At 49.3% G+C, this 13376-nt stretch overlaps 1 protein-coding gene across 1 annotated transcript; it reads left to right on the top strand.

Moving 5' to 3' along the window:
- Nucleotides 1–11331: 11331 nt before the first annotated feature.
- Nucleotides 11332–13066, top strand: LOC135915362 (uncharacterized). The gene is made up of 2 exons (XM_065448391.1): nucleotides 11332–11444; nucleotides 12623–13066. The coding sequence occupies exons 1-2, from the start codon at nucleotides 11433–11435 to the stop codon at nucleotides 13007–13009; spliced, it is 399 nt and encodes a 132-aa protein (XP_065304463.1). The 5' UTR covers nucleotides 11332–11432; the 3' UTR covers nucleotides 13010–13066.
- The last annotated feature ends 310 nt before the right edge of the window (nucleotides 13067–13376 follow it).

The raw sequence follows: 13376 nt of genomic DNA on the forward strand, positions 1-13376 counted from the left end.
GCGGTTCTGCGTACTGTTTTGTTGCCGGGTTCTTCGACGACCACGAACTTCGGGGGCCTGTGGCCAATCAATCCTCTTGTATAGCTACGACGTTCTGAAATACCACACTACCAAAAATTGAGTGAGGAGTCTAACTCTGAGCAAGCAAATCAGATGCCGACGTTTACGTTTGACGATAATAAATGTTTATCTGAGCATTTGAACATTGTGAAAGGAAGGATTGCGAAGTCCAGTGAAAAAAAAATGCAGTGGGAAATCCTTGCACCTACACAGTTCCTGTAAGTTTTCAATAGCAAACTGGCTGTTTAGTAGCGATTGAGTTTAAAACACACCTGCCGGTATTAGCGGCAGAACCTCTTCTCTTCGCACATAAAGCATTACCTCTCCATGGAACTCCTGAAAAAAAAAAAGCAAGGCCGTCATGCAGCCATGCATGTATGGAACAGAGCACAAATTGAAAGATGCTAGAAAACGTTGAAATATACAAGTAGCTTTCTTTTTCTGCCGTGGAAAAGCTGCCCTGGATCAGAAAGCATTTAAATCAAGACAGAGCAGGAAAATCAGGGACCGTATTCACAAAACGGTAGTTCTAACTCTAGGGATGTTGTAATGGCCGAATCTCTGCAATTAATCGCGATATATTAGACTTACTATTAGCATCGGCTGCCGGCCAATAGCAAACAGCCCTTAAAACAAACAATATTTGCGAATTCATCACTATACGTTGAGACAAGAATCACCGCAAAATGGTTGCTCCTTCTGAAAAAAGTGTCCCGTGTTCGCTGCCACTGTCATTAGGGTGCAGATGTGGAGGACGAGCGGTATTGAGCTTAAATTATTGGTTATAATAGCAGCATAATGATGTCTTACTGATATTACTGGAAATGCGAATATTCACTGTCGTGATTACGGTTGTAAGTGAATGCATACAAAATGATCCATCATTACCAGAAAGAATTGCAAAGCAACGTGAGAAAACGCGGAAGCGGATGAGATAACGGGCACTCGAGAAATGCGGTAGCATGACCTCATTTTTCTTGTCGCAAAAAGAAACTTCTGGTCTGTAAGAGCAGTTTGCCATTTGCAGGCTGCATACGCTAATAGTATGTACAACACCACAAACAGCTCGCAACTTCGCTTACGAACATTTCGCAATGCACTTGTAGTGACGTGGATAAGGCTATACGATACCTTCTGCTAGAAAATTCGCGACATGACACAGAAAAACAAAGCTTATCACATGACTCACTGGCATTATATGTAAGCCCTTCAGCATAACAAATGCCCTAGGTCAACGCCCAGCATATTCATTGCAAAGAGGATCGTTAATCACCCTCTAAATATTTCTGGAAGCAAGGCATTATCCTCGGTAAATATTCAATAAAGTTATTCAATAAATCTATCGTAAGCATGCGTAAAACTACGTGTTGATTTGTTCCATTTTGTGCCACGCTTCATGTGCCTTCCTGTGAACTTATTCTGTATTTTTTTTTGTGCTCTGACTTTAGTGTAGTTGTATGATCGGGCCTTACGCTTTAGTGGTCTCACTTTTAGTGGTCTCACCGAAATACCCAAGAGATACGGGATTTCCCTATGTTCAACATCGCTTTTTACTACAAGGACAAGGATTGTCTAAAAGAGCCATTTTAAATGTTAACGTGCACTGTGCTCATATTTCTTGTTTTTGCTATTCCTGCTTTTCCAGTAATTTCTAAAAACACTTGATGATCACTACGGCTACAGAACTTGCCTCCTTACCTGCTGTTGTTACTTTCCTCGTACAAGCACAACCTCGAATGTGCGTAGTGTCTTTTCACTCTAAGGCAGCCCTTGAGAATCTGCTGTCAGCCTTACGACGCAAGACCCACGAACAACCGGTGTTCGGGACCAGAAAAGTTCTCACTTTGCGTGCTTGCTCAGTGGCTATGGTGTTGAGCAGCTGAGCACGAGGTCTCGGCATCGGATCCTGGCCACGGCGGCCGCATTTCGATGGGGGCCGATGGATATCTCTGTAATTTTGCACCATCATCTCCCGCAAGTTATCCCGAGTCCACCGATATTCGTCTTCAAGGTGGGAACTGCATTTTCACCGCTTTATTGGACCATTTCTGCCGAACCGCTGCACCGCCGAGCTAAGCTTACTGCTAAGCTTAGTGCTCCGGCCGCTACGTGAGCCGCAGTTACGGCTGCGCGTCCAATTTCTTCAAGCCGCCATGGAAATACAAGTTGCAGGAACTGACATCTCACCTACCGAGATTTCCGAAGAAGCAGGATGGTGCACCATTGGCCCGCGTGAACGACTTTCTCCTTGGGGCAAGCGCGCTAACCCTAACATTGCATCAGCCTCCCAAACCGGCGTTGGAGACACGAACAAGGCGCAGCGAGGCCCGCGCACTCACAAGCAGCAAGTTCTGAAGGCAGGGAAGATGCCCACTCTTCCACGTGATCACCACAAAGTAGTTATCAGGCCACGGGGCGGCTTGAACGTTGCAAAAGTCGGGGTCGTCCGCCTCGCTTCGGCCCTATATAGGGCAGCAAACGTATCTCCACAAGACGCCACGGAAGACATTGTCTGCCCAAATATTCAACAAAATATCATCGTTGTGAGTACCCCTCACTCTCCTAATGCAGAACGGTACCGCCGACTCGACAGGTTTGAGGTCAACGGACACCAGTTCGAGATACGGGCATATGAAACTGCGCCCGACTATACAGTCAAGGGAGTCGTCCGAGACATTCCTCTCGAAGAAGACGCGAAAGACATTCACCTCAATATCGTCAACAAGAGGAACCCGAATGCCTTAGCGGCCAAAACACTCAGCAAGACCACGTCGGTCATCATCGCCTTCGATGGTGGCCGAGTACCAACGTGGGTGTACTACGGGGGTGCTATGCTCAGGTGTACCTTGTACAGAAAGCAGATTGACGTGTGCCACCAGTGCGGACGCGTCGGCCATCGCATGGACGTCTGCCCGAACCCCCAAGACCGTGTGTGTAGAGGCTGCGGAGCCTCGAACCCAGACCCCAATCACACATGCAAGCCAAGGTGTCACCTTTGTGGGGGAGCGCATCCCACTGCGGACAAGGCCTGCAAGGCCCGATTCAAGACCCCCTATCTCGTTAAGAAACGACGCGGAGACCGACAGAGGGCAGCTGCGGAGGCCGCCCTCGAGCTACAGCAACAGACCTACGACCAACATTTCCCACCTGCCTCCCGCTTCCGCTCTCGAGGCCGGGCCCGGTCTCGCTCGGTTGCGGGGTCTCCATCCCGCCGACAGAGCAGGTCTCGGAGCCGGGCGCGCAGCAAAACTCCCAGGGCGAGCCGTAGCCGTTCGAGCTCTCGGCGTCCGAGGCAAGCCGGCCAGCAAGATTCGGACCTACCTGACAAGGTGAGCTGGGCAGATGCGGTTAAGGGCTCGCTGAGACGCAAGGCTCAGGGAGCTACTGCCTCAGAACCCAATAATAAGAGGGACCCCAGGGATGTGGCATTAGAAGAAATGCAGCACGAAAACGCACAATTACGTGCGGTCGTGCTACAATTAACCCAAGAAATTCGAGAGATTAAACAGTCGATGGCGCAGACATCTATACCTAAACCTCCTTTAGTCCCGTCTCCCGTCACGAACGGTAACGACAGTGCGGCGCCGCCCACAAAGAAACGCGCGGCGGCCAGTTCCGAGTCTCAACAGCTCGAGAACCTCGAATCAGCAGTAAGTGATTGGCGCAAAGCACTTGTCACGATAAATGACTGGCGGAAAGAACAAGAAGAAATGAGGAAGCTGCTTTCAGAAATTCAAACCGGGATCCGCAACATCGGCGTTGCGGTCAATAACCTCACTGCTCGAACAGACAGGGTTGAAGCCCATATAGACAAAATCGAGACTCACATGGGCCTTCGCCCAGGCATGGAAATGATGCCCACCATGGGCCTTACAGTCATTCACCCTAGCCCTATTTCAGGTAACGCACAAGTACAGCACCATGATGGCCAGCCCCACTAACGAGCTCGTGGTGTGGCAGTGGAACTGTCGGGGCTTCACTAAGAAGCAACCACTGCTGCAACAATACGTCCGACACGCGCAACCCAAACCCGACATCATAATGATACAAGAAACAGTAGGTACCGTACCAAAGCTTCCAGGTTACACTGCGCATGCCTCGCCGATTCCCGTTGATCGCGGACTTGCAATTTTAATTCGGAAAAGGACAGTAGCGCAAGAACACAGCGTAAGCGGCACACATGCGGAAAACATGCTTGTAGAGCTCCTTCCCAATAGAACACGCAACCACAGTGTATTTATCCTCAACGTATATAATAATCCGGCTCACTCACGGGCTCGTTTCCTCTCTCTGTTCCGAGGGGCGCTTGCCTTGGCGGGCGCAAACCCGTTTCTGGTCGGGGGAGATTTTAACGCCCCGAACGAGGCCTGGGGCTATGGCTACACTACCGCCAAAGGTCGACGCCTGTGGCACGACCTACATGATGCCGAATTAACTCTTATTATCGATCCCACGGCGCCGACCCGCACGGGCACCTCTACGGCACGGGGCACGACACCAGACCTGACGGCGGTCCGTAACATCCCTCAAGCAATGTGGCGCAATACCTTTGAGGATCTCGGTAGTGACCACATGATCATAGAAACACGAATTCCTCAAGCGGGTACACCCCCTTTTCCTAAGCTATTCAAATGGACGGACTGGGAGAAATTCCGAAAGCAGCGAGCTGAACAGAGAGGTGAGGAGAACATCGATGACATCGAGGCATGGATGGAAACGCTCAACGACGACATGAACAAGGCGACGCAGACGCTCGCACCCGAAGTCCAGGTTGACAAGATCGACAGCCGACTAGCCCAGCTCTGGGAAGCCAAGACGTCACTAAACGCAAGATGGAAAAAGCAAAGGCACAACCGAAAGCTTCGTAAGAAGATCGCACATATCAATCGCCAGCTGGAAGAACATTGCCGGACCTTAAGCCGCCAACAGTGGTATGACATCTGCAACGCGGTCGATGGGCAGCTCCACAATGGCAGTACGTGGCGCCTCCTTCGTCACCTCTTGGGGGAAACGCAGAGCAAGTCTGCTCAGCAAGCAAACCTGCAACGCCTTTTGCACAAGGAACAGGCTACCACGAGTGATCACCAGCTCGTAACACGCCTGCTAGCCAAGTACTTCCCTCAACGGCCCGATGTTCAACACGGAGATTACACTGGAGAGACAAATGTGATACTCGATGAAGAATTTCACGAGTCAGAGATCCGCGCAGCTCTCCACGACCTTAATGGCAAATCAGCACCTGCTCCCGACAAGGTTACGAACAAGACTCTAAGAAACCTCGATGATGCCTCGATAACCGCTCTTACGGCATACATCAACAAATGCTGGCGAGCAGGTTGCATCCCAGAGGCGTGGAAACGCTCTAAAGCAGTCCTGATACCGAAGCCAGGCAAGCCGTCCAGCCTCGATCACTTGCGGCCCATTTCCCTCGCATCCTGCGTTGGCAAGGTGATGGAGCACGCGTTCCTCTCCCGCATGAACCACCACCTCGAGGACACTGGAGCCTACCCACCCACTATGGTGGGCTTCCGGTCACACCTCTCCACTCAAGACGTCATGCTCCAGCTCTACCACCAGATTATCAATGACCCAACTAGTGGCAACCGGGCCATCCTCGGTCTAGATTTGGAAAAGGCATTTGACAATGTAGCACATGCAGCAATCCTGAGCCGCATAAACAAGCTCAACTTGGGTGAGCGATGCTACAACTACGTCAGAGACTTCCTGTCGCGCCGCACAGTCACCCTCGCGGTCGGCAGCATGACATCCGACGAACATACACTAGGAAGCACCGGCACTCCTCAAGGATTGGTCATATCCCCGCTCCTTTTCAACCTCGTGATGCTGGGTCTCCCGGCCTACCTCGACCAGATCGATGGCCTCCATCACGCCTTGTACGCAGATGACATCACCCTGTGGGTCAACAAGGGCAGTGATGGTCAGATAGAATGCACCTTACAAGCAGCGGTCTCTGCAGTCGAAACCTACCTCCAAGACACAGGTCTCCGACTATCTCCACTGAAATCGGAGCTGCTCGTCTACCGCTCGCGCCGCCGGCCCAAGCCTACAGCCGAATCGCGCCAATGTGACGACATAATCCTCTATACGCAAGACGGCTCCTGCATTCCCCGAGTCCCGAAGATACGCATCCTAGGCATGCATATAACAGCCAACGGGTCAAACATAGAAGCTATTCGCAAAATCGAAGGCAAGGTTACAGCGGCTACCCGCCTGATCAAACGCATTACAGACAAGCACACGGGCATGAAGGAGGACAGTGTCATGCGCCTCATACACTCTTTCGCAATCAGTCACATCACTTATGTGGCTGCCTTCCACAACTGGAATGTCACGGAAAGGGAGAAAATCAACACCCTTATACGCAAGACTTACAAGATCGCCCTTGGCCTACCGGAGTCCACAAGCACTGCTCGTCTGCTACAGCTGGGGGTATACAATACGCTTGAGGAAATTGTGGATGCGCAAAGAACCTCTCAACTCGAACGTATGCCTCTGACAGCCACGGGCCGCTACATCCTGCAGAAACTCGGCTTCAACCACCACGTTCAACACGGTCAGAAACAGGTCATTCCACCTGACCTCAGCGACACGCTGATTGTCGCCCCTATACCTCGAAACATGCACCCCGACTTTAATCGGGGCCGACGCCAGGCCCGTGCCAAGGCACTGCTGCGCTCCTTGGGTGGAAAGAGGACTACGCGCTTTGTAGACGCCGCAGAATACACACGAGAACACCGGTTCATGGCGGTAGTCGTAGACGTTAGCTCCCGGCTTACGCACGCGTGTAGTGTCGCAACAGAATACCCCGAAACAGCAGAAGAGGTAGCAATTGCGCTTGCGCTTACCGACCCCCTCTGCGAGGTAGTTTTTAGCGACTCACAATCCGCAGTTCGCAACTACGCGCGGGGGCGCATTTCCTCCGAAGCTCTCCAGAGTCTAAGGAAAGCTGGTCGACAGCACTGCGATAACACCGCCATCATATGGTTTCCAGCGCACGTCGCCACCCCCACCGATGAGGGCCTCATTAACTTGAATGAGGTAGCACACCGCTCTGCGCGAGAACTGACCCGCCGCGCAGAATCGGGGACCGCCTCTTCGAGTTCAGAACTGCTGGCTCAAAACACGCGAGAACGCCTGGTCAGGTACAATGACATCACCAAGCACTACCAGCTAGGCAGGCGGTTGTTGCCCCCACCTCACCCCATGCTGAAACGTCGCCAGGCAGTCATCTGGCGACAATTGCAAACACAAACCTTCCCCAGTCCGGTGCGATTGCAGCACATTTTCCCCGCGCAATACCCGACTGCTCTTTGCAAATTATGTCAGGAGACTAGAGCGACGCTGTCATACATGTTGTGGGAGTGTCGAGTTACATCAGCTACAATGGCAGTAGCTCCGGAGGCTCTTGCGTCGAAGTGGGCCGCCGCTCTGCGCAGCTCCAACCTCAAGACACAAGAGTGGGCTGTCCAGCAAGCCCGAGAGGCGGCGACGAGGCAAGGCCTCGAAGTCCCCTCATGGGAGACCTGAGCCCGGGTCGTCAAATTTGCCGGATTCAGAATAAAGTTGTTTCCATCTATCCATGGGGGCGAAATGCGAAAACGCCCGTGTACTTAGATTTAGGTGCACGTTAAAGAACCCCAGGTGGTCGAAATTTTCGGAGTCCTCTACTACGGCGTGCCTCATAATCGGGAAGTGGTTTTGACACGTAAAACCTCATAATTTAATTTAATTTAGGAAAGTTCTCCATCAAGCCCTCATAAAGGGAGATAACGTAGTTTTCCGATGGCTGCCGGGGCACTATGGCATCGTCGGTAACGATTTGCTGACGGTGCTGCTCGCTCAGCCCATGAAGTAACGAAAACAGCTCCCATTCCCTCGTCAAGAACAGATGCCACGAGTAGCCTTTGTTTATTTGCTGACACCGAGACGCAAGCTTCATGGAACAAATTGGAATAAAGTGCTAACTTTATTACAATTTGCCGGTTGGTACATGTCAGTAAAAACGAGTAACAACGCAAATGACGGGACACTCAGACTGAGACAGACAGCGCTTCGTCTGTCTCAGCGTGCACGTCGCGGTATTTGTGCTGTTATTCGCTTTTTTTTTCATTCGCGGAACACCCATAGTGTCTTGAACTGTCTCCATAGGCATGATTCTACATCGAATCTGCAGATTCTTGTTTTTTATTGGGGCAACGTGCCTTGCGGCATAAAGAAATATTTGCAAGTATAGATGCACGCCGGATTCCCCGAGGAAGTCCAGCAGAGTCCGGTGGTGGGGCCCCAAGATCCAGTTATCTACATCCGGCAGCCGACGTGGGGATGGTCGACATCGAGGCAGGTGTTTCTGCCAGAGGGCGTGTAGAGAGGGGAGCGTCCAGAGGAGGTGCCTAGTGACCACCTCGCAGACAGGAGCGGGACAGAAGGGGCAGGAATCACTGACGGGGGCATGGTACTGTGCCGGCTATGGACAGCGTACTTACTGCAGGGATAAAGGCTACACGGAAGCGTAACCTTCGTAGGAAGGCCTCTTCCCAGCGTGCTAGGCCACCAGGGAGGTCGGCGCCACACGGTGGGAGAAGTGCTCTCGTAGCGCACCGAAGGATTTCTTTTTTCTGCGAGGTACCTTCTTCCAGAGAGAAAAAGGCCGACTGAAGGGGATGAGGAGCTTTGTTGTGACTTGCTTCTTCCAAAAATGCTTGTACAGAATCCACTGTACACGTACTGTAAGAAGAATCGCTCAAGTTCGTCTTGAATCTCCTGTGAGCTGCAGTGATGCAACATTAGGCAGTTTCAGCAGAGCTTTGATTACGCCCCGCGCACATTTCGTGCGCACTAGTGGCTGCATGAAATGCGTTGATTTCGCTTATTTAACCAGCGTGTCTCCCAGACGCCAGCGACGCGCTCTCAACTTTGCTGTAAAATGACAAAGAAACCTAGTAGACCCACAATTGGTTTCGTAGCGGAACGCGGGGCAGCGTTCTACGTTCCACTGCCAGTACCAGCCTTGTGCGCACGCGCATTAGAGTTCTGCTCATTAAAAAAAAAACTTTGGGGTTTAGACGAGCGGCTGTGTGCAAGTGATTAGGATAGCCATACAGTTCCATACAGTAATTTCTATAAAGAACTCTGGCGCTAGTATCTACGGGTGCTGCAAGCGGGGTGGTTCAGCCAGCACGGGAATGATAGGTAGTACATGGATTTGCCTAAACTTCCTACTTCAAACGGCTTCGTCACTTTGTAATCGCGTAATTTTCAGCAAAGTACTGTGTAAAAAAATGTTTAAATAAACATTATTAAAGTTACCCAACGGCAGGATTCGAACAGAGCACATTTAGCACAGGAGCCCGATACTGAAACCATTATTCCACCGACGCTTTTTTTTCTTCTTTGTTGCCTTTACGAGCGCAAAAGAACAGGACCACGAGACCATACAACGGTCAACCGTCAGCTGTTTGCTGACTACATGTCATTAGTTATTTGGCACGTGTAACAAAAGCTCGAATCGGGGAACCCACTCCGGTACGCATCTATTACGCCACGGACGCATGCATCGACAAGCGGCATAGAGCGCCCTTATGAAGTTCTACAGTGCAAGACAGCGTCTTGAGACGCTTGGCGCGTTTCGATTTGGCCGCCTCGATAGGCTGGACTGCTTCAATAAGTAGAGACTGTGCCTGTCCGCAGAGTCTCCGGTGCTTAGAAAAGTATATATTGCTCTGAAATGCAGGAGAGTGAATGCCAATAAAGCGAAATAAACAAAGCCACAAGAATGTCCGAAAAGTGTCAAGATTAGACATAATCTTTCTACTACTCATCACTGGCCCCACGCGACCCTATATATCTAACAAAGCTACGCGGGCACTACTACAATTAATGAAATGACTGGCTTCAGTGACCGATTGTAGGCTTGAAGTGATGTACGCACGTGATCGCATTGATAGTACCTCCCTCCCTCTCCGTTCTTTCTTTTCATCTCTCATCCCCCTTCCTCCCGCGCAGGGTTGCAAAACGGAGGCGCGCCTGGTACCTTCCCTTTCTTGTTTTCCACCTCCTCCTCCTCCTCCTGCGAACAATATTTCCTTTGTCTTGCTTATTGGGATTTAATAATTAGTGGTTTTGAGAAATACATTGCCCATCGACCAAAAATAAAACATTCAATAAGGTTCTGTGTGGTTTTATATTACTCACGCCGGAAGAAGGTACAAAAAAATCTGCAGGTCGGAGATGCTTGAATTCCTGTGCTAGCTGGTTAATCTTCAATATAAACTGATACAGCAGCATGACTGAACCGAGTATCACAAAAAAAAACATGGCACACACACACATCACAAGACAAGCGCTGGCGTGCACTTGCATTCCGCATATAGTGCGTGCTTTTCTTTCAGTCTTCGTTTAAATCGCGCTGTATCAGCTTACTTTTGGTACAAAAGGACAGCTTTTTTTCTGAAGCAGAAGCAATACTACCAAAAAGGCAAATTACTGGCAATCTCTTGAAAGCTCTCAACGCAAGTAATGCCATCATTTTGTGCCCCTAATAGAAGCCCGACGGATAAATTTTACTCGGCTGTGCGAGAAAAATTATAAATGCTAGCGCGAAGAGCGTGCATAAAAATTAATAGCTTCCTCGAAAGCGCACTCTAACCTATGAATTATCAGAGCCCATGGGCCACACTCCAAGTCCCCAATTTCCTAAGTTTCTTTCTTTTTCTCACTGTGAATTCGTTAACACACAAGATATTCATAAATGAAATAACACATCCCTGGAGGGAGAAATAGCAAAGGCGCAAACGCAGGCATTGTTTGCGGGCCATTCTGTAACGGGCCAACAGTCACGACAGCAGGTAGAAAAAACAAGAAGGCATGGGCGGGACCAGTGGCATTCGGAGAGCAAAGAACAAGGTTGATCTAGCGAGCACGCGAAAAGCACCGGCTATAGGGAAACCCAGTTTTTCACTTTCTTGTTCCCTCCTCGCCGTTACAAGCCATTCTTGCGATGGAATTCACGGGCTCTCCATGGAATTTTATGCACCAAGCGCTGAGGACAGGTTAAAAAGTGCAAAGATAACAACGATTTAGAGAAGGCTGCAAAGCAGCTTTCGGATTTTGTTTGTGATTCGTGAACTACCAACGCCCATTCCCGCTCTCCAGCGGAAGTGATGGCTGCGTACTCTCGCTCTGCATAGGGCCGCTAAACGTGGGCGCATAGGTATATATACTTGCCCGGCTGCCATTCGATGGCAAAGACATTGCTTGCGCCTTGTCTGTAGACCAAGCACAATCTTCTGCAGCACTTCCTTCCCTACATCGGATACCATATCACAACGCGCTAGTACCTACGTAAAAAGAACATGAAAGCTCTGGTAAGTTAGATTCCTTATAACTTTTTCTTTTTCTTTAGTCAAAATTCAATCGTTATCAAGTTTGTCAGACTGCACGGACTCGGCAACTTTTCGTATCTTCAGTGCTTCAGACATTATGCTTGCTAGTTACATTAGGGAAGCTAATAAGCTTTGCAACGCTCAAAATGAACTTTAAGCTATACTTGTGCAAAAGAGGCCGCTTCGAAATGAATAATGTTGACAACATTCGAATAGCTGTGACACCAAAATCTAAGGATATTGAAAAAAAAAATTGGTGCTCGGGAGCGTTGGCAATACGCCATAAACCTAATTCTGCAAAAGCAGAAGCCGAACTAAATGTCAGTATACACAGTAGCTTTATGACAAAAGCAAATTAAAGATCACATCTATTGCGAAATGTTACATCCTGCATTTGCACTCTCGCAATTTTGGAAAAGGTGTCCTTGACTGTTGGACACTTACTTTTAAGCGGCTAAGTCTAACATCATGCTTTTACAGCGTCCGAGCAAGGCGGCTGCAATCGTTAAGGTGCGGAAACTGTCGAAATACGCACTATTTTATTATCATAAATTTGAAATATCAGTATTTATCTAGAAGTTCGTAAATGCGGGAGGAAGACAAAAAGCTGGTGCCATATTTGTTCATGGCCATTCGGCGCATATTTACGACAGCTATTTTTATTGGTAGCGATTATCAGGGCTAACCTTGAGGCCATTTCTATTCTGTTCACTGCACTTTCGTCGCCAGGAGGACGAAAGTATTAGTGCGCATGCCAATTAAAATTTAAGTTCTTTTCACTGCAGTAAATATAAAGGCGTCCTAGGTATGAAAGCACTGCGCGATCTGTTTTCGAAAGAAAAGTAATGTTAATGAGATTTATTGTTGTTGGTGCTGCTACTTTATAGATAAAGTGCGCAGTGACGAAACAAGAGAGTGCGTGGCTGCAGATAATGCTGTCATGACAAAAGTTGCTATCTTGTGCTCGTTCAGCAAGCATACTTGCGGATATCAAATTATAAAAATCGTGAGGCGCAAGTCGTTCATATTACGAATGCACTGTCGGGTAAGATCACTGTATTACGTTTGTTTCTTTTGTATGGAAGGTACAGATATTCAAAACAATAAGTGCACATTGCGGCCGGTGTCCAAGACAGCGATTCCTGTTCGCTTCCTTGCAGATGTCATTGCTGGCAATGTTGGCCATGATTGCTGCTGTCACGGCTGGCTATGGCTATGGTTATGGCGGCTACGGAGGCTACGCTGGACACGGAGGCTACGGTGGACACGGAGGCTATGGTGGATACGGCGGCTATGGTGGATACGGCGGCTACGGTGGATACGATGGCTACGGTGGACACGGAGGCTACGGTGGATACGGCGGCTACGGTGGTTACGGTGGCTATGGAAGATACGGCGGCTTTGGAGGATTTGGGGGCTACGGAGGATATGGGGGTTACGGAGGATACGGCGGCTACAGAGGATACGGTGGCTACGGAGGATACGGTCATGGTGGCTACGGACATGGATACAAGCTTATTAGCTATGGACATGGTTACCATGGATAGCTTTATTATAAAGTCCTATTTATTGAACTGTAAATAAACATATACCTGTGATTTTAACATCGCTTGGTCTGGCCAGGTATTCAAGGATATAAGACCCCGCATTACTATTTCCCTACGCGAAAGAGACAACGCAACTTCCACATTCTATTAATACCACCGAAACACTTCTAAGAAAAGTTAGATAAAAGAAGTAAGATATACTGCCGCAAGCCCACAATTTCTACATGGCGCTTCCGGCATTTCGGTAGAACTATAAAACAATGCATGTGGAGAAGAGATTTTTAAGGTCTAAGATTATTGCTGCTTTACACACGCTCGGTGAACGAAATTTGTTCTTGAGGGGATGGATTTTGGACTTTTCGCCTAC

The sequence above is a fragment of the Dermacentor albipictus genome, chromosome 1, assembly GCF_038994185.2.
Source record: "Dermacentor albipictus isolate Rhodes 1998 colony chromosome 1, USDA_Dalb.pri_finalv2, whole genome shotgun sequence".
Lineage (NCBI taxonomy): Eukaryota > Metazoa > Arthropoda > Arachnida > Ixodida > Ixodidae > Dermacentor > Dermacentor albipictus.